Below are 19,999 nucleotides of genomic sequence, written 5' to 3' on the forward strand. Positions count from 1 at the left end.
CAATGAAGACTCGGCGGGGGCGGAGCTGCGGGGGCGGGGGACAAGGCAGCACAACCTGCCGGGAGTTGTAGTCCTCCTGCCCTACTAAGCCTTCGACTTCGGTCCTGGGAGTGGCTTGAGCTGGTAAAAGGAGGGAGTGGGCCGGGACTGGCCCGGCTTCCTGGGTCCCATTGGACCTTGGCTGCGGCTTCCTTTCGTTATTTTGTGGGGAAGGGTGGTAGCAATTCTGCGTCTTCTTGAAGAGCTGCAGAGCGGGGGAGGGGAAGATCCTGTTGGAACCTAAAGGACAAATACAAAGAAAGCACAGGATAGAGGGTGCAGGGAGATAGGGACGGGTATTGTTCTTACTTGAATGAGAGGAAATGGGCTTGAGCTACTGCCTAAGAGATGAAGGTTAGACTTAAAAGTAAGAGCTCTTTGAACAGACGAGTATAGGAAACATGCAATTCAGTGAGTATACCGCTAATGACGCTTTCATCTGTAATGACCAGAGAGTAGGAAAGACGAAGAGGAGCCTGGAGAGCAATGTTAGGAAGGAGGTCAGATGGGATTCGGTGTTAAGATTCAGAGTTAAGACTGTTTGTAAAAAGCAATTAGAGCTGTGGGGTTAGAGGAAAACGACAAGCACCCCCGCCCCCCAAGTCACACAGTTCCTTTTAGGTCATACTTCCTCTATTTATTTCTGAAAATGAACTTCAGTGGTGTCTTTTCCTTAGGCCAGGGGAAGACACAGGGGTTGTGTGTATTAGAGTGAAAGAAAATTAAAGTAGGAGAGGAGGGTATTGTAACCTCATTTGGATGGGGGTAGTGTCAGTCTTTAGGGAGGAACGTTTAGGCAAAAGAGTACCAGGATGGAAAAGTGAGGGGATCTGGAATATTGTTTTTGAGAGACTAATCAAAGTACAAAGAAAACAACTATAGAAATTGTTCAAAGAGAATCGGGCTTCCTTTCCTTACTGGAAGTGATTTATGAGTTAATGCATATGGGTACATCCACAGAAGCGTTTTACATTTTTTTCCAGGAAATTCTAGAAAGGAGCTGAAGGAATAGATTGTATAGATGTACATGGAAAATCATCATCATCAAGCAAATCCTCCCCCGCAAAAGGTTAAGATGGTGGAAACATGCTGGCCAGTGGTCAAAACTCCAGTGTGTCTTGCTTCCGAGGCTAGCAGGCGGAGTCAGAAGAGACACGAGAATACAAGTCTTCTCATCTCTCCTTTGAGCTATTCACACAGCATTTCTAAGTGCTAAAAGCAAACACCAAACCTCTCTTGTCCACAGGTGGTTCCACAGAGACTTTCATAGTGCCTGGCTTGTAGTAGATGTTAAATAGATATTTATTAACTTCCTTTTAAACAACATAACTATTCTTATTCCCTCGCCAGTGACCTCTGAATTGCCTATCAGACTGGGCCTAGCATATATGTTACTAAATGCTTCTGAGTTGAACTGAATGAAAATGGGAAATATAAAAGCAGAGAGAAGGGTGAGATGAACTCTATCCCTGTGGATAGAATGAAGGGGGCATAGCAAGTGGGGAGGGGGGGCATCTATTCGAGGAAAGAGGCTGTTTCCTCCCTTCTTCCATCCTGTATCCAGAAAGTGGAGAAAGACATGAAGTGAGGTCAGTACTTGCCATAGAGGAAATAAGTGGCCTTGGCTGGGAGATTTTTATCAGAAGTACTGCAGCAGGTGCTTTGGGTATCAGACAATGATGTTAGTATTGCTCTTGTATTTCAGAGTCCAAGACAGGCAGAAGAGAGGACATTCTTTCAGTCTAGAAAAAAGTGCTCATCAGTTCCTCTAAAATTTTGACTGTGAAGAAAGAGATTGTGAATAAGCCTGGACTCTAGATAGTGATGGTAAGTTAGGGACCGTGAAAGGGAGGGTGAGCTTTTTGTGAGGACTAGGAGGGAGTCCTCTTCTTCAGAGAGGAAGCTTCTAGATAGGCACGGGTTTTGGGTTTTGGTCTGGCTTTTGGTTTGTCTGCTTGCTTGCTTTGGTAGTGTCAGCGGAATCCTGAATGGATCTAATCTAGGACTGGGGAAGCTCAGTGAACACGTTCACATCAAAATCCACTTTGCCTCTCTCTTAATCTGGGCAGCTCTCTGGCTGACCGGTAGCAACCATTGATCTAGTCAGTCGGCAACTGGGCGGGGAATTCTACTCCCTGGGGAAAAGAGTTGCAGCAGCTTTGGAGGAGGGCAGGAGGCGGGGGAAGTTTGGTGAGAAACGCTGTAATTTCCTTTTTTACTTTCACAGCAATAGTGCAGAATCCAGAATGGATGTCCTCTTTGTAGCCATCCTTGCTGTGCCACTTATCTTGGGTAAGTTCACTCTCTCTCCCTGAGCTTTTGGGCCAGATCTTCTATCATAAGTAGGGTGGGAGGAAAGAAAAATGAGGAGTGGATGAGAGGTGCAATTTAATGGGGAGTAATAACACTCATTTGTGCCAGAGTCCAGTGTTGGGGCGGGGCGGGGTGGGGGGTGGGGGGAATCTGGAAAGTAGAGCCAGAAGAGGGGGAGGAAAACAGAGTCCTGTCAGAAACAGCTGATGAAGATGGAACCCTTGACACAGGGAGTCCCCACCAAGAGTCACGTCAGCTGTCCATCACCGCAGAGTTGGACAAGAGGGAGAGGGACTACAGTGAGGGTGGAGGAGAGAGGTGGGCTCTTGGAAGGCGGGGCACTCTGATACTAGTGAGAGAAGCTGGGGGAATCTTCCTTCCCAGAGGGTTGGAGAAAACCCCTTGTATTAGTAAGGACACAGAAGTAGGGGGTGGCCTTTATGGTAGTGGAGAACTGGCTTCCCTTCAGGGACAGACTCCCAAAAGTAGCTTGGCTCCTTCCCTCCTTTGTTCCCAGTCTGCCAGGTACTCTCATTGTTTCCTTTTCCTCCAGATTTGTATGTCATTGCCTGGGATTCAGGGAGAGCATTCAAGGAGCATAGGGAAGTGTTTAGTAGGAGGCCTGGAGACCTAATCATGTCAAAGCCACATATTTTTAGTCCTAGGAAGGAAGAAAAACTAATGTAGATGGGTCATTTAGTCCAGCTGACTCATTTGAAAAAAGCGATGGTTAGTGGCTTCTTCAGGGCTATTCCGTTAGTCTGCAGCGAATCGGGAACTAAAACCGGAGTCCAAAAGCCTAAAGATGTATGTCTCCGTTCTGTGTGAGACACTGAGGTGAGAAGGTCTCTCACAGATCTAATATGGTCTGCAGCATTCTCCAGAAGAGATTTGGAATTCTTCATTTCTGGTATCTCTGCTTCCTACCTTTTTCAGCTTTAGGTCTTATTTTGGGTTTACAGAATGTGAAGGGACACATTTTCTCTCTAGGAGTTCCTGAATTGAAAGGGCACAGAGTCACAAGCCTCATCACAGATATGGAGCCCCAAAGACTGAGAAGGGCTTAGAGGTACAGGGGCAGTGAGATAGTAAGGCCTTGGAGGGGAGGCAGAAAGCAAAGACATTGACAGAGCTGAGATCAACTTCAGGTGTCCTTCTTTTGCTAAGGAGTTCCAGATGCCCCTTGACCTCTAGTCCTTGTCCCCGTAGGACAAGAATATGGGGATGAAGAAGGACTAGAAGAGGATGATTATTATCAGGTGGTCTATTATTATACAGTCACCCCCAATTATGGTGAGTATGTATGCGTCTCTGATCCCCAGCAGGATGGACAGAGGTTTTGGGGATGCTTAGTTCTGAGACTTTGCCTTTCTCTTTGCAATTGGAACAACTAGATCAGAGGAAATTTGGCTATGAGCAAAGACCTTATCAAGGCTTGTGGCATTATTTCTCAAGCCAGTGACTTTCAATTCTTTGGAAATGGGTTGAAACAATTTAAAAATTCTCAAATTTGTAAATTATTTTGGATACCAGATTGAAAATATAAATTCAGACACACTCACAAACATTTTTAACATTAAAGTTCATTAGAATTAGATTACACCAGTAAATGTTACAACTTGAGCAAGTTGAAGTATTCGGAGCAATTTCTTCCTCTTTCCATTTCTAGACCTACTGCTACCTTTTTCCTTTGTCACTACTGATTTTTTTCTCCCCCCCCCCCCCAGATGACTTTGGTGCAAATTTCACTGTTGATTACTCCATATTTGAATCAGAAGATAGACTGGTGAGTGACCTCTACATCTAAAAGCGTCAGAATAGGTAACAGTTGAAAAGAAAGTGGGCAATGTTGAACTGTAAATGATTAGCAAAAATAAAAATGAGTTAGGTGAAATGAAACTAGGTAGTGGGCCCAAAGCAGATTTGCTAACCACAGGTGGGGAGAATAAAGCCAGAACTTAGTAGGTTTGCTAAGACATTGAGAGGGAGGGGCAGTCCTTGAGTCAAGAGAATTGGTGAATGGAAATGGGTACATAATCCATGCAAACAATAAAGTGGGGAGGACTCCTGAGCTTAAGTCTTGGGCAGTGGGGCGTTCAGGAGAGAAGGCTTCTAAATAGAGAATCTATGAGGATATTGGATGGAGGCAATGATAACTCTGTTTCTTGATCCTACTGAGAGCAGAACAGGTTGGATAAAGAGGTAAGGGAAGGAGCGGAAACTACTACCATTAGTCACGAAACAGAACTTACAGACCATCAGAAGCCTGAAACATTGAAACCAATGACAATGGAACCAGTAAGTAGATTGGGGATGGCAGGGTGGTGGGGGGAAGGTATGAGACATCTCTTAGCCCAGGACAGATCCCAGGGCTGGAGACATAGAACAGGGGGAGGGCTGGAATAATAGGCTTGGGGAGGGGTGGGGGGCGGCGGGGGAAGGAACCAAATAACTAGTACACCAGTGCAGGTGCCCAGCTCAGCTTGGCCATCATACCTTTTGCTGAGATTCAATACTAACCTTGTATTCAGAAAACTGGGAAGATTTGGTGCAGTTAAATTTCAGTTCAGTGGTACTTAACGTGTATGAAACCTATGACTAAAGCTGTGAAGGATGCCGCTGCTGCTGCTGATGAAAAAGAAATCTATGATGTTGTTATTGCCCTGAAAGTATTTATAAAACTCAAGTTTACACTTGCAAAACATTTCGAACAAAATGAAAATGTTTGTAACACTGTTAAATTACATATAAATTTGAGAGCATAGGCAAATTTGAGGCAAGTGTTTTAGGCAGTAGAAGGACAGAGATCAGTATGAGCTGGAGTTGCCTGGAAGACTTTTAGGAGGTGACTATGCTTCAGATACACTTCGAAGGATAGGTGAGCTTTTGATTGGTGGTTAAGTTATGAAAGTATGAAAACAATTAGAGGGAAGAATAGAGAATGAAAGAGCTGCAGGGGTGAGGGTATGGAGCAATCATGCATGTCTAGTGGGTAGGGTATGATTGAAGGAGAAGGTATACGGGAAGGTACAGTGGGAAATTAAGAAAAAACAATTTAATTTACAAGGCTCCTAATATTTGCTTGGTAATTTCACATAGGGCAAGATAGGGCTGAATTACAGGAGAATCTGAAGTGTCAGGCTGAAGTTTGGACTTACAAGCAATGGGGAGCCTCGTAAGTTTTTCAGTGTAGTAAAGATACAGTGAAAATGGTATTTAAAAAAATTTTTTTTAACGTTTATTTATTTTTGAGACAGAGAGAGAGCATGAACGGGGGAGGGTCAGAGAGAGAGAGACACAGAATCTGAAACAGGCTCCAGGCTCTGAGCTGTCAGCACAGAGCCCGATGCAGGGCTTGAACTCAGGGACCACGAAATCATGACCTGAGCCGAAGTCGGCCGCTTAACTGACTGAGCCACCCAGGCGCCCCTGAAAATGGTATTTTAGAAAAACTATTTGTCTGGTTGTATGCAGGATGCAGTGGAGTGGGGAGAAATGCATGAGACTTGCATCATTCCAGAAACAATCCATTAAAGGTTTGGACTAGGGAAGTAGCATTTTGAATGGAGAGGAGAAAAATAAGAAATATTTTGAAGAAAGTGCCTTGCTTCAGTGATAATTTCAGAGGAGCAATAAATGAGGAGAATGTTGAAATAAGTTTCAAATATGGATGTCTGCAAAAATGGCTGACCAAAATGGGACCTGTGGAAGGAAGGTCAGAGTGGTTTAGGACTGAAGTTATAAATTTGGTATTGGCCAAGCTGAATTTATGGTGACAGCCCTATAAGGGTGTCCTAAAGGTAGCTGAACTAGGTCAGAGCTACAGTCCTAAAGCCACAGTTACGGAAGTAGATGAGCTCAACAGAGGCAGTACACAGAAAACCAAAAGGCCAATGAATGTGCCTATAGCTAGTAGAAAGAGGACAAGGAATCAACCGAGAAAATGTGGAAGTGACTGGAGAGGCAGATAGCCAAGTTTGTATTTTAGAATCTAGAAGATTTAATTTAATATAATCAATACAAAGCTACCAAGAGGCCAGAGAAAAGGAGGTTACCAGTAACCCCAAAGAAGAAAGTTTTAATTGAGTAGTTAAGCAAAAGGTTTTTGTGGAGTTAGAGAGGGAGTACATTGTGAAGAAGGGGAGGGAGAGTATAGACCAATCATTTGAGAAATCTGATAATGAAAAAAGAGAAACAACATGTTGCTAAAAAGGGCAACAGGACCGAAGTGCAGCCTGAATATAATTGACCACAGATGGGAGGAATCAGTAGGAATGGAAAGCTGATTGATGACAAGGACGAAGAAATATTTTAAAGTATATGGTAGGCTCCATTTAGAGTGTAAACTCTTTGAAGAAAGGGGTCAGATCTTAATCACATTTACATCCCCCCTATAGCACCTAGCACATTGACTAACACAGTGTCAAGCCCATAACAGATAAAAATGTGCATTCTTGAAGTGAGTTGAAGCTCCCTGGTATGGTCAGGAGGCTGAAAGGCACAGAGGAAAGGACTCCTTATGGTAATGGGGAGGAGAGATGGATCCTTCTGTAAGCTCAGAGGAAAGGAAGACTGAGGTTGGTGTAAAGAGACGGCTACCCTTTCAGAGGGGGAGGGGGATGGTAGGAAGGATGACACTGGCCTACCGTGGGGGGGATGTCTGTATTTTAGCAGAGTCCAGATCTGAACGATGCTGTATCCAGTCTGCAGAGTCCTGTTCCCCTCCTCCTGTCCTGGGCCCTCGTTCAGGGGGGGATGTATTTCATGTAGAAGGTGAGAGTGCAGCCACTGGCCTTGGGGGAATCAGTGAACTAATTTTTTTTACCAGTATCTCTGGCTAATGTTTCCAGCCTGGTCAGTTCTCAGCTACTTAAAAGGAAGAAGGATCTCGTTTAGAAAAATCTTATCTAATTTCAAGAGGTCTAGGAAATGTTGAGGCAGAGACTTTTCAAACAAGAGTCATTACTTTTTCTGAACTGGGAGGACTTCAGCACCTTGTACAGCAGAAGCAGATGAAATAGAGAAAAAAACCTCCCCAGATTTCCAGTCTGCCTTGAGGAATCAAAGCTGGTTCCAGCAAGGAGGTGGTTCAAGATATGGCAGTTGCCAGAGGGCATAATGGGAGGGGCCTTACAACCTGGCAGAGTCTAGAGGCAAAGTTCAGAGGCTGTAGGGGTGGTGGTTGGTTCCCTAAAGTAGAGCACAGGTGGTGGAGACAAAAGGAGGGAAAAGAGGCCTGTACTATAGGGAAGGAATTTAAAATTCGGATTCTAAATAACTAATGGGGGGTGTGTGTGAAGAGATTTAGCAGAGTAAGGAGTGAGCAAGGGAGGGGACACATCTTCCAGGAGACGTCAGGGGGAAATCTAGCTTGGAATCTGAAATATGGGGAGTTTTCTTAGAGGTGGGGGGCCCGGAGGGGCGCTTCCTCAGCCACCTGAGCCTGGTGTTTTTCCCTTTCTTTGCTTTTTTTAGGAAAAAGAAGGCTGCTACAAATCTTTGGATGGGGATTTGGGAAGAGGAATTTGGAAGATAAATAAATGAAATAATCTGGTTACTCTCTACTCCCTGAGAGGCTCTGTTCTAAACTCACAACACTAAAGAGAGCACCAGGATATGGGGGGTAGGAAGGGTAGATTAGAAAGGGTGTCAGCTGGCAAAAGAATGAGAGGAATAATTAGGACTGTGAATCAACCTGAAATTTTGTGAAGAATGGAGAAGAGCACCACAGACAATTCCGTCTAATTCTTTTATTACACATGGTTTTGAGGCTGTGTTTGGGAAAAGAGAGTTGAGGTTTATGTAGAACACTTTTTCCTTTTTGTATAATAAGCACATTGTTAAACATATGTAAAATATTAAAAACTACTTAGAATAGATTTTTAAAATTCACACCCTCCTCCACTCACACCCCCCACCCCCCACAATGTGCCTTTTCCAGGGCGTAATTAGGGCAGGCAGGGACACATTTTAATTTTCTCTATCCTCGAGACCCTAATCAGAACTGGGCTGCCCCCTTGCGGTCTCTTTGGTGTCTCACCTTCTATGAGCAAACCGTCCCTGAGCCCCTATCCCCTTCTCCGCACTGTACTTTCAGTACTACAGGGGGCAGCGAATAGTCCATTCCGGACTCTGTGAACTCCGAACGTACCACCCTCCCTCCTTCCAAGCCTTCCGAATCTTCTCCAGGGAACAAATAAAGGAAATGAAGGTATCATCTAGGAAATCAGGGACCTACCCATACTCCGTTCTCTACGTTAGGGAACACGGAATTCAGGGCGCAAGGCCGGAGGAGCCTGGATAGAAAAGTCAGAACACCCGAGCTCAGCTTTGACCTCTACAGTCGTGGCCGACTGGCATCTGAGCTGGTAACGTGCGTGGCGGGTTATGTAAGGAAAGGGCCGGAGGAGCCGCCCCAGTGGGAGTCTGGGAGAGGACGCGGTGTTCTCGGCGGCAGTCCCCACCCTCCTCACCCAGCAGGGCAGGAGGCACCCAACTTGTAGAAGGAGGAGGCGGGGAGAGGGAGCCAGAGATCGGAGAGTCACGAGGGCCGCGCGGCCCAGAGGGGGGAGGCTACACAGTAGCATACAGCCGTTCTCTCACACACGTTGCAGACCCAAGTTGCTGCTGGCTTCCACGTGCTGCCCTCGTGAGCGGAGGCTCTAACAGCTGGAGGGGAGATAAAGGGGGAGGGGAGAGTCTGCTACCGAAAAGGAGCCGGGAGTCCCACATCCCAAGACGCGCGCCTCACATCACACACCCCGTCCGTGCACTCCAACCGCACGTCTCCTGCCCACCACCATCCTATTTAAGACCGCGGGCTCCTCCCTTTTCCACTCTTCTTCCACCCTCCGCCTTTTCTCCTCACCGGGTCCCGGTCGCGAGCCGCATGTAGGGGCGGAGCACGGAATCCTTTCCTTCCAGCCAATCGTCACCTAACTGGGTCTCTATTGGCCGAGCCCCTAGTAGGCTGTAGCAAATGGGATGTGAAAGTCAGTAGCGGGAGTCACGTGCCACCGGTTAGACAACCAATGAGGGTGTGAGGTCTGTGTTCGCAGGGGGAAGGCACGTGCCTCGCCGCACGTGTCTGGGAGGGGGAAGGGGCGGGACCCAGTGGGAGAGAGGCGGAGGTGGGTAGCCGAGAGCGAAGGAGTTGGAGAAGCCGGAGGCAGCCTGGGCTGAGCAGACCCGACGCAGGTGAGGAGGCTTGTAGGACGGGGAAGCCATCCGCGCGCGGGAAGATCAGACCCCGAGGGAGTAGGTTTAGGGACCGAAAGCAGAATTGGGCATTGGGAGTGAGAGCATCACGTGTCAGGCGCGAATGTAGAGGGTCCTGGTGCAGGGCTCCGGATTGGAAAGATTGGAAAGAGGCGGGAGGTTCCTGTGGGGAGCAGGCCCTACAGGGTCACTAGGTGGCTTCGGTTACCGGAGATTTACGGCTCGGCTCGTCGTAGCCCTTGCTGCGGGGTTAGGTTGGGAACAGACCTGGCGAACAAATGTTCAGGGTGGGGAGATGGAAGGTGTCGAGTCAGGTAATTTACTCTGAACAGAGGGAGGTAAGAACAGAGTGTGCGTCAGACTAAGTAAGGGCTGCCCTGCGGAGCCCATAGGGGCAGTCCAGGTACTTAATTGAGGGGGGCAGGCGGAGGAGATGACCTTGTCTGTCGGCTCTGAGACAGGTGATAACTGGGGAGGAGAGAAGAGATATTATCATCCCATGCAGTACACCCCAGTCTCCCAGTCCATTTCCTAATTTTCAGATTATGGTGACATGCTCCCTTGCTTTGCTCTTCAGTTGCAGGTCCCGATCTTTGAGTACTCCGGGAGCTGCTCTCCAGCCCCTGCTTCTGAACCTATGGATTCTCCATCTAGCGTTTCTTCCTGTTCTTCCTATTCTCTCTCTTCCTCTTTTTCCACCTCCCCAGTGAACAGTGACTTTGGTCTCCCCTCCGATAGTGAGGGGGAGGACAAAGGGGCCCATGGCCCCAGGCCAGACACTGTTGGGCAGAGGGGAGGTTCTCGGCCACGGCCCGGTCCTATCCGCTCCAGGCAACGGCCCAAGGTCTCCAGCAACCAACATACAACATCTTACTTGGAACAGCGGGGCTTGGCCTCTCCTATGGCAGGATCTGGGGTCAAAAGATCAAGAGACGGTGAATTACAGACCACTGTAAACATCCAGGGTTGTATCACAAAAGGAGACCTGCTTTTTGCTCAGAAGGTAAGAAAGAGCAGGGGAAAGGAGACAATACTGGAATGGCTTAGCACCCAGATGGCTAGTAAGGACCCTGTGAAGTGGGGAATAACAGTACTGGTGTGTGGGCAATTCTCAGCCCTCCCATAGCCTTTGTCCTGTTTTCCTACAGTGTAAAGAGCTCCAAGGTTTCATCCGCCCTCTCACAGACCTACTGAATGGGCTGAAGATGGGTCGATTTGAGAGAGGTAATTATTTGGTTAGTTGCAATTATTTGGGCTAGGTTCTCCTCTTTCTTTTTCTCTCTTGATGTTTTAAATGTGTATTTCTTTTAAATCTTTGCATTTAAAGCTTTATTTTTTTAAATCTTTACATTATTTCTTTTGTGCTTCTGTGATTTCATTTCTTTGGGTGAATCTATTTTAACCATGCTTTGTTCTTCCTTTACCTGACTAAATTGTTGCATCTCAATCCTTCATGTCTTTCCTTCTCCCTGACCCCAGGATTGAGCAGTTTCCAGCAGAGCGTGGCAATGGACAGGATCCAGCGTATTGTAGGTGTTTTGCAAAAGCCCCAGATGGGGTGAGTTCTCCTGGTTCTTTCCTCAGTATTTCATTAAAAGGAGATGTCCACAATCCTGTCTTGTTGCCTTTTTCACACTTGATGGCATTTTAAGTAAATGTCTTTCTCACAGGGAGCGTTACCTAGGAACCTTGCTACAGGTGGAAGGGATGTTAAAGACTTGGTTTCCTCGTATAGCTGCTCAGAAGTCATCTTTGGGCAGTAGCAGGCACAAGCTGACCAAGGTAAGAACTTGTAAACCTGAGAGAGAGGTGGGGAAATAAGAGAATGAAGTGTACATGGAGAAATGGGTTCTTTCTGTTTTCTTCTAAGTCTCTTCCTTTTTGCCAATAAGTTTCTTTTCATGGGAGGGAATGCCCAACGTTCCTTCATTGTCTTGATTCTTATATGGTTTTTGTTCTATTTTGTCTGTATCACTACAAAGAACTCCATGAATGGGCACCTGGGTAGCTTGGTCAGCTAAGCGTCTGACTCTTGGTCTCACTTCAAGTCTTGTTCTCAGAGTCATGAGTTCAAGCCCCACATTGGGCTCCATACTGGACATGGAACCTACTTTAAAAAAAAAAAAGGCACTCCATGAAGTTTAACCTTATTCCTCACGTTTCAGCTTCTCTGCTTTCTGCATGGATACAGAGGACTTTTTTTAAATACTTTTTTTAAATGTTTATTTATTTTTGAGAAAGAGCATGTGCACGCATGTGTCGGGGGAGGGACAGAGGGAGAGGGAGGCAGGATCTGAAGTAGGCTCCATACTGTCAGCAAAGAGCCTGACTTGGGGCTCTAACTCAAGAGCCATGAGTGCACAACCTGAACTGAAGTCAGAGGCTTAACCAACTGAGCCACCCAGGTGCCTCTATAGAAGGCTTTTTACCTGGCCAAATGAGTTATGCAGTAAGAGTTTTTAGTTTTTCTTTACAAATCCTTTCTCCTCTGCTGCCCTGAAACCCTTCCCTTCTCTTTCTTTTTACTCCTACCCAAGTACTCTGTACCAAACCCTCTGGAAGTGTGGGTTTCAAGGACTGGTCATAACAAATATATCACCGAGAGAGTAGGAGGGCGGCCATGGAACACCTATAGAAGGAGTGTTGGATAGATTTTTTTTTTTTTTTTGAGAGAGAGAGACAGAGCACAAGTGGGGGAGGGGCAGAGAGAGAAGGAGACAGAGAATCCAAAGCAGGCTCCAGGCTCTGAGCTGTTAGCACAGAGCCCGACACGGGGCTCAAACTCACAAACTGTGAGATCATGACATGAGCTGAAGGTGGATGCTTAACCAAGTGAGCTACTCAGGTGCCCCATGTTGGATAGATTCTTAGACTTAGTGTGGAAGTGATCCATTTTTTAAAACTTTTTGTTTATTTCTGAGAGAGAGAGGGAGCACGCTTTGGGGAGGGGCAGAGACAGAATCGCAAGCAGGCTGTACACTGTCAGTGCAGATCCCCATGCAGGGCTCAATCTCACAGAACCATGAGACCGTGACCTGAGCCAAAATCAAGAGTTGGCCACTTAGCCAACAGAGCCACCCAGGTGCCCCTAGAAGTGACCTATTTTTTTGTGCCTTCAAACAACAGTGTGTTTATGGGGTACTCAAATGATGGGGAGGGGAAAGTCTCCTATAGATAATGGACAGTCCTTGTTTTCAATCAACCACGATTATTATTGCTATGGGAATAACTCATTTAAAAATAAGCAGAGGGAGTGCCTGGGTAGCTCAGTCAGCTAAACCTCTGGCTCAGGTCATGATCTCACCATTTTTGAGATTGAGCCCCAAGCCAGGCTCTGCACTGACAGCATGGAGCCTACTTGGGATTCTCTCCCTGTCTCTATCCTTCCCCTGCTTGTGTGTGCAGTGTGCATGCGCTCTCTTTTTTCTCTCAAGATAAATAAAACAAAAAAAAATTTTAAATAAGCAGGAGGATTCTTGCCTGCATATTTTTAAACAATTTTTTTTAAGTTTATTCATTTATTTTGAGAGAGAGAGAGCACAAGTGGGGTAGGAGCAGAGAGAGAGGGAGAGAGAACTCCAAGCACTATCAGTGCGGAGCCTGATGCAGGGCTTGAATTCACAAACTGTGAGATCATTACCTGAGCCAAGATAGAGAGTCATACACTTGGAACGCCTGGGTGGCTCAGTCCGTTGAGCGTCCAACGTTGGCTCAGGTCATGATCTCACGGATCTTGGGTTCAGGCTGGAGCTGAGCTGTCAGCACAGAGTCTGGAGCCTGCTTTGGATTCTGTGTCTCCCTTTCTCTTTGCCCTTCTCCAACTCACACTCTGTCTTTCTCTCTCTCTCTTTTTTAAAAACAAATAATCATTAAAAACAACAACAACAACAAAAGAGCCGCTCAACCGACTGAGCCACCTAGGCACCCCATTGCCTGCATATCAATTTACATTTCTTAAGCAATTCAACCAAGGGAAATGAAAAATTTTAAATATACAAATTGGGAAATGATGATTCCAATTAAAAATAGGCTTGAAGTCGGGGCACCTGGGTGGCCTAGTCAGTTGAGCGTCCGACTTTGGCCCAGGTCATGATCCCGTGATCCTGCGCTTCATGGGTTAGAGGCCCGCATTGGGCTCTGTACAGTTCGCAGCCTAGAGCCTGCTTCAGATTCTCTCTCTCTCTCTTTGTCTCTCTCTCTCTCTTTGTCTCTCTCTCTCTCTCTCTCTCTGTCTCTCTCTGTCTCTCTCTCTCTCTCTCTCTCTGCCTCTCTCCTGCTTACACTCAGTTTCTCTGTCTCCCAAAAATAAATATTAAAAACAGCCTTGAAAAATAAGTTCTAAAATGAACTATTTTTTAAATAGTGAAACCTTACAGGACTTTTATTTTGCCCACCTGGATGTCCAGTGTTTGATATATATGTGGTACGTAACAGGCTTGCAAGTATTCGTCAAGTAAGTGAAAGTCTAATTAGGTTACTAAAATTTTTATTTAATCATGGCCTGCCAGGAAATTATCTGTTGCATAAAACACGGTATGTTTGCCTTGCAGACAGTCCCCAAGGAAAGAAAAATTTTAAGCAACTAAGTGGAGTTCATCTGAGAGCTCTCTCACGTATTTTTTTTTCTCTTGTGTCTTCCTTCTAGCATTTTCCAAGCCACCACAGCCATCCAGCTGCTTCCTCTCCTGCACCTCCCACGGAAAAGATGGACCAGACACAGCTAGGACATCTAGTGTTGAAATCGAAGCAGCCTTGGCACCTCACAGAATGGCCAGCCATGCACCTCACTTGGACCCACACCACTCCAATTTGCAACCCACCCCTCAGTTCCCCAGGTACCATTTCCCTGAGCCACGGTCCTTTAGGCACTGGAGCCAGCATCGGTATCATCCTTTTTGTCCAGCACGGAGTACAGCCCTTCACCCACTCTGCCCCAACCACTTCAGTTCTACCTGCTACAGCATCGCCTGTCATCCCCAGTGCTCCTAAGAAACTCTCTGGAGAGGGACCTCCTTGTCACAGTTTGCCAGTAACTCTGCCATCAGACTGGAGCTGTACCCTGTCCCACCCTGGTCTACCCACCATGGCCAGAGAGATGACTGGGAGACATCTAGAGCAGATGAGAAGCCATCCTTCAGTTGCCCCTGATGTCCATTCTCTCAACCCCTAACCCAGGACTCAAGACTGTGGTTTCTAATTTGTGTAAATATGTGTCTCTCTCATATATATTTTTTACTTTTAACGTGTGCATTTGTGTTGAGGGAAGAGCAATCCTTTTTGATTAAAGAAATTTTATACCTAAACAGTTTGTTGATTGGAGGAAATGTAAACCTGCTTCAAGTACCAGTATTTATTCTCTAAGCAGCAGGAAAGAAGAGAGGGGATGGGAATGTTTTCGAACATGAGCTCCAGCTAGTTAGAATCTGAATGGGATGAGAGAGGTCCAGTGGAGAAGAAAAGGGACTCTTGCTGGCTTCCTCGGGACCACTGTTGGGACAGTTACAGGGTTCAGAATGGGCCTTGTGTTTTCATGTAGTCTCAGAGACTAGTACATTTCCTTTGTGTCTCTCACTTTTGAAATCTTCCAGTTGGCCCAGACTAGCAGGCTCTTCTGCTCTGGGATAGCTCTTTGCTTTGATGGGAACTATTGGTGCTTGTGAATAAATGCACATGTAATCGACTGCTGCCAGAAGGGGGACACAGGAGCCAGGACAGCCACTGGGGTTGCTAGTTGTGATGAGGAAGGGGTGCCCTAGAGCTGTCAGAATGGGGAGTCCACTCAGACACAGGCCACATCCTGATTCAAAAGGCTGCAGCTGCTAAACGTATGGAAAGCCGCCCGGTGTTATCAGGACGCGGAAATGGAGTCTGTACATTTATCTACGTCCACTCTTCTCTCTATATCACTCTGACTCATTTGTCCCAGTGACCACCAAGACCATGTCCTCTCCCATCCTAAGCCTTGGCGATGTATCAGACGACTCAGCCATTTTCATTGTTCTTATTGGCTACTTAGCATGTTTCTCACAGCTGGTTATCCATCTTTCCCCCATTGCTCAAGTTTTCTGTTCTCAGGGAAGAATCGTCTCTTGATTGAATTCAGAGAGCGTAACCTCCTTTCTAAGACAAACCACTCCATTTGTGCCCTTGATTACCTTTCTCCTCTGGAACTTTTGCTGTGTCATTTATCCCCCTCTTTATCTTGTAGCTTCACTTTGTTCTTGAATTATTTATTTATTTCTCCTACAAGTAATATTTATTCCTCCCACAAGTGGGATCAGTTCTCCCCCTTCTGGAAAACATCTTTTGAGTCTGCTTGTCCTCTTTCTCATATTTTCTTCATAACATTATAAGTTTATTTATTTATTTTTGACAGAGGGGCAGGAAGGGCAGACAAAGAAGGAGAGTGAAAATCCCAAACAGCCTCCATGCCCCAGCACAGAGCCCAATGCGGGGCTCAATCTCACGACTAGGAGATCGTGACCTGATCTAAAACCGAGAGTCAGACACCCAACGGACTGAGCCACCCAGGCACCCCATTTTCGTCATATTTTTGACAGTCTAATCTTTCCAAATCCTGGGGCTCCTGGATGGCTCAGTCAGTTAAGCATCTGACTTCAGCTCAGGTCATGATCTCACGGTTGGTGGGTTCAAGCCCCGCATCAGGCTCTGTTCTGACAGCTCAGAGATGGAGCCTGCTTCAGATTCTGTGTCTCCTTCTTTCCCTGCCTTTCCCCTGCTCGCACTCTTTTTCTCTCTCAAAAATAAATAACACTTCTAAAAAATTAATCTTTCCAACTCCTACCACTTACTCCTTAGCCCCCTACAGCTTAGCTACTACCACTCTGGTGCACCTTCCAGAGTCACTAATTATCTTACAGAATCAGGTATTCTAATGGAGCTTCCATCAAATCAATAGCTAGATCCAGGATCCTTTACAAAGGCTATGTGCTTCCTGCTCTCTGTAGCATTTGACACTCTTGATGCTGCCTACTGAAACTCTCCTCCCTTGGGTTCCATGACAGCACACTATCCTAATTCTCCTCTTACCTACCTGGCAGCAACTTCTGTATCTCTTAATGGCCCCACCTCTGCCCACTCTAGAATGTGGGTGTGCGCTCAGGCTCAGTCCTTGATTCTTTTCTCTGACTACATACTTTCACAAAAAGATTTCATCTTTCATGGCTTTTAATTATTGCCTCAACTTTGAAGACTCCTGAAGCCCTATCTCTAGTCCCAGTATTTCCCACAGAAGACATATTGAGCATCTACATTTCTGCTGAACAGTTCTGTTTACATGTTATTAACACCTAAATATTATTGAAAATTTCAGCATTTTAGAACCAACAGGTGTCACTCAAACCCCTCAAACTCCCCTTTTTAGACAAGGAAACTTAGGTGGCTTGTACAAGACAACACAGCATGTGGTACAGAATTCTGAGTTTCCAGTCTGGTGCTTTTTCCAGTAGTCCCCAATCAAAATACTTTCTTTCCTTTGAAGATGTCCTGTTCTGCCTTTTTATACTCGTCTTCTTTTGTAAGCGCTATCTATGCTACCATCATTTCTCTAAACTCAAAACTTGGTGCCATTCAGTCAACATGTTCTTTTTTTAAAAATATTTTTTTATTTTGAGAGAGAGAGAGTGAAAGTGTGAGTGGGGTAGGGGCAGAGAGAGGGAGAGAGAATCTGACTGCACCCCAACATGGGCTGGGAACCCAACCCTGAGATCATGACCTGAGGCAAAATCAAGAGTCAGACACTTAACCAAATGAGCCACCCAGGTGCCCCATCATCAAATCTTTTTATTCTGCATTTGGAATGTCTTTTTTTTTTTTTAAGTTTATTTATTTTGAGAGAGAGAGCACGCACGCACATGCAGGCACCCAAAGGGGGAGAGGACAGAGAGGGAGAATCCCAAGCAGGCTTCGGGCTGTCAGCACACAGCCTGACGCTGGGCTTGAAATTAGGGACCATGAGATAATGACCTGAGCTGAAATCAAGAGTCAGACACTGAACTGACTAAACCACCCAGGCGCCCCTTGGAATGTCTCTTAAAATCTATTTTTTCCTATCCATTTCATCACCACATCTTTGGCCTAAACTTTATAGCAATAGTCTCTCTTACCTCTAATCCTTTCTCACTGATAACCAGAATACTTTTACAGAACAATGTCTTGAATGTTATATCCTATTTGAATCCTTCAATGGCTCCTCAGTGCTTGGATAAGAAAGTTCAAAGCCTTTAGTCAAAGCCTTTGTTTCTCCTTCTCCCCTAATTGATCTCTTTGCTCACTTTTTTATTTGTCCTTGAACACTTTAAGACTTTTTAGCTCTAAACTCTAATTCATGCTGGTTACCTTGCCTGGCCTTTTCCTGCTCCTGTTAACCCTTCCATTCTTTCAGTGACCAACTCAAGTCCTTCTCCCAACAATTCTCTCCAATAAACATGATATACAGGCTGTCTTTGGCCCTTTACTCCATCAAATGAGATCATGCACTTAAAGTGCCTGTACAAGGTTTGGTATATAGCAGACTTTCAAAAATGTTATGTTCCCTCTTTATTTCAAAAATAATTTTATATTTTATCCCATTTGATTCCCATGACAAATTTTGTGTGATTGAGGACAGATATTAGCACAGATGAGGAAAGAGACTGAGCATTTAAGAGTCGGGGCACCTGGGTGACTCAGTTGGTTAAGCGTTCGACTCTCGATTTTGGGCATGGTCTAACTGTTTCTTGGGTTTGAGCCCTGTGCCAGGCTCTGCACTGACAGTGTGGAGTCTGCTTGGGATTCTCTCTCTCCCTCTTTCTGTGCCCCTCCCCTGCTCACACTGTCTCTGTCTCTCTCAAAATAAATAAGCTTAAAAAAAAAAAAAAAGGCGTCAGCAAGGGTCAATCAGATAGTAAATATTTTAGGCTCTGTTCCAACACCCAAGTCTGCCATTGTAACCCAAAGCAGCCATACCTAATATGTAAACTAATGAGCACAACTGTGTTCCAATAAAGCTTTGCTTAACAAAAATGAGTGGAACTGGATTGACCTGTAGGCAATAAATTGGAGACTAATGGTTTAAGTGACAGGACATGTGAGTATCAGAGTTTGGATAGAAATCAGATCTCTTGACTTCTAAACCAGTGCTTTCCCATCATGTTATCCTGTTGCCTATATAATTTATTTTGCATTTATTATATGCTGATGTTTTACTATTTAACTTTCACGTCTACCATACTGTGTTCTGGTGGTCCAAGAGGCACTGGAATGGTATCAAAAACGTCTAACAAAGAGCAGACATTTAATAAAAGTTTGTTAATAAGCATAGTAATGTTCCAGTCTAGCATTAGTTTGATACTTTGAACCTGGCTTAGTTTGAGGCTTTTGTTTTTTGTGAGTTCTATTAGCGTAACTGATGAGGATGCAACTGTGTGTGTGCTGGTGCACGCCTGTGCATGTTAGGGGAAGTATGCAAAAAAACCGTATTACACAAGTACCTGCTTGTGTACCTTTCTTCTTTCGAGCCTTTCCCTACTGTTTTCCAGTAGCTCCTAGATCTGAATTTATATGAATAACCGCAAATGGAAATGTAGAAGTAACAGAGACAAATAAAATAAAAGCGGTTTCCACAGTGAAGAAGAAATAAAGGAGATGTTTCTACTAGGTCTCCCTAAGAGGCAAAGGGATAGAAGTCGACATAAAAAGAGTCTTCAGTTCAGGGCACTTGGCCGGCTCAGTCCGTGGAACATGTGACTCTTGATCTGGGGGTTGTGGGTTCCAACCCCAAGCTAGGTGTGGAGATTGCTTAAGAACAAAATCTTAAAAAGAAAAGGAGGGGGAGGTGGAGGAGGAGGGGGAGGTGGAGGAGGAGGAGGTTGGAGGAGGAGACTTCGATTCTAAAACCTGAAGGTGTTTCCCAATTCCTTATTTCGTAATTTCATTTTATTTCGTGAAATGCCTGGGCAGATGATTTCATAGGCAACTCGTGGTTTGTTCATTTCTTTTCCTTCCTTTTTAAGCAGATGAGGGGTTTGAAGCTGTTTTTCCCGGAGAGCAGATCTCAAAGAATCTGTGTCCTTTGAGAAAACAGGAAGCGTGTTCAGGAAGCTTTGCCTATTTCTCTCATTTTTCTTCCAGAAAAAGAAATCTGGAAATATCAGATTTGATAGGATTTAGGGATACGGAATCGCGCTGACCTCAGACATGGAGGGAGGAGAAGGCGAGGAACCAGTTTTGGGGGGACTTTAAGGCAACGGATATTTTGCTTTGTCCGGCGTGGCGTCCGGAGTGGAGGCGTCGGGAGTCCGGCAGGAGGCGTGAGGGGGCGTGGAGAATCCGTCGACTCGGGCTGGAAGCAATATTGCCATGCTTTCCACACAGGTGTTTTCTTCTACCCCCGCCCCCCCCGCCCGCCCGCCACAGCCAGTACTTCTTC

At 45.7% G+C, this 19,999-nt stretch overlaps 2 protein-coding genes and 1 long non-coding RNA gene across 9 annotated transcripts; 2 read left to right on the forward strand and 1 right to left on the reverse strand.

Moving 5' to 3' along the window:
• Positions 1-35: 35 nt before the first annotated feature.
• Positions 36-7,909, forward strand: CC1H1orf54 (chromosome C1 C1orf54 homolog). Of its 6 annotated transcripts, XM_042953825.1 has the most exons (9): positions 46-123; positions 1,023-1,628; positions 1,745-1,866; positions 2,267-2,331; positions 3,562-3,645; positions 4,080-4,138; positions 4,537-4,650; positions 7,024-7,125; positions 7,828-7,909. In XM_042953825.1, the coding sequence occupies exons 4-8, from the start codon at positions 2,286-2,288 to the stop codon at positions 7,120-7,122; spliced, it is 402 nt and encodes a 133-aa protein (XP_042809759.1). In that variant the 5' UTR covers positions 46-123; positions 1,023-1,628; positions 1,745-1,866; positions 2,267-2,285; the 3' UTR covers positions 7,123-7,125; positions 7,828-7,909. The 6 variants fall into 6 exon arrangements, with proteins under 6 accessions (XP_042809760.1, XP_042809759.1, XP_042809764.1 ...); XM_042953826.1 differs by lacking the exon at positions 1,023-1,628 and having other exon boundaries at positions 36-123; XM_042953828.1 differs by lacking the exon at positions 46-123 and having other exon boundaries at positions 672-1,628; positions 7,027-7,125.
• Positions 7,910-9,194: 1,285 nt separating this feature from the next.
• On the forward strand, positions 9,195-14,843 carry CIART (circadian associated repressor of transcription). 2 transcript variants are annotated; one of them, XM_042953832.1, is made up of 6 exons: positions 9,195-9,549; positions 10,148-10,573; positions 10,719-10,794; positions 11,050-11,128; positions 11,241-11,352; positions 14,216-14,843. In XM_042953832.1, exons 2-6 carry the CDS (start codon positions 10,208-10,210, stop codon positions 14,738-14,740), a joined length of 1,158 nt encoding a protein of 385 aa, XP_042809766.1. In that variant the 5' UTR covers positions 9,195-9,549; positions 10,148-10,207; the 3' UTR covers positions 14,741-14,843. The 2 variants fall into 2 exon arrangements, with proteins under 2 accessions (XP_042809766.1, XP_042809765.1); XM_042953831.1 differs by lacking the exon at positions 9,195-9,549 and having other exon boundaries at positions 9,556-10,573.
• A 4,704-nt stretch (positions 14,844-19,547) lies between these two features.
• LOC122228663 lies at positions 19,548-19,956 on the reverse strand. The gene is made up of 2 exons (XR_006206703.1): positions 19,761-19,956; positions 19,548-19,640 (listed from the first exon to the last, which is right to left on the reverse strand). It is a non-coding gene; the product is annotated as an uncharacterized LOC122228663 (long non-coding RNA).
• Between the last annotated feature and the right edge of the window lie 43 nt (positions 19,957-19,999).

Source organism: Panthera leo, chromosome C1 (assembly GCF_018350215.1).
Source record: "Panthera leo isolate Ple1 chromosome C1, P.leo_Ple1_pat1.1, whole genome shotgun sequence".
NCBI lineage: Eukaryota > Metazoa > Chordata > Mammalia > Carnivora > Felidae > Panthera > Panthera leo.

Coding starts and splice junctions, on each gene's coding strand:
- CIART (XM_042953831.1), top strand. CDS start 10,124: ATGCTCCCTTGCTTTGCTCTTCAGTTGCAGGTCCCGATCTTTGAGTAC. Junction 10,795..11,049: donor GATGGGTCGATTTGAGAGAG/GTAATTATTTGG, acceptor CCCTGACCCCAG/GATTGAGCAGTTTCCAGCAG. Junction 11,353..14,215: donor GCAGGCACAAGCTGACCAAG/GTAAGAACTTGT, acceptor TCTTCCTTCTAG/CATTTTCCAAGCCACCACAG.
- CC1H1orf54 (XM_042953826.1), top strand. CDS start 2,286: ATGGATGTCCTCTTTGTAGCCATCCTTGCTGTGCCACTTATCTTGG. Junction 4,139..4,536: donor TTGAATCAGAAGATAGACTG/GTGAGTGACCTC, acceptor TACTGAGAGCAG/AACAGGTTGGATAAAGAGGT. Junction 4,651..7,023: donor AACCAATGACAATGGAACCA/GTAAGTAGATTG, acceptor TCTGTATTTTAG/CAGAGTCCAGATCTGAACGA.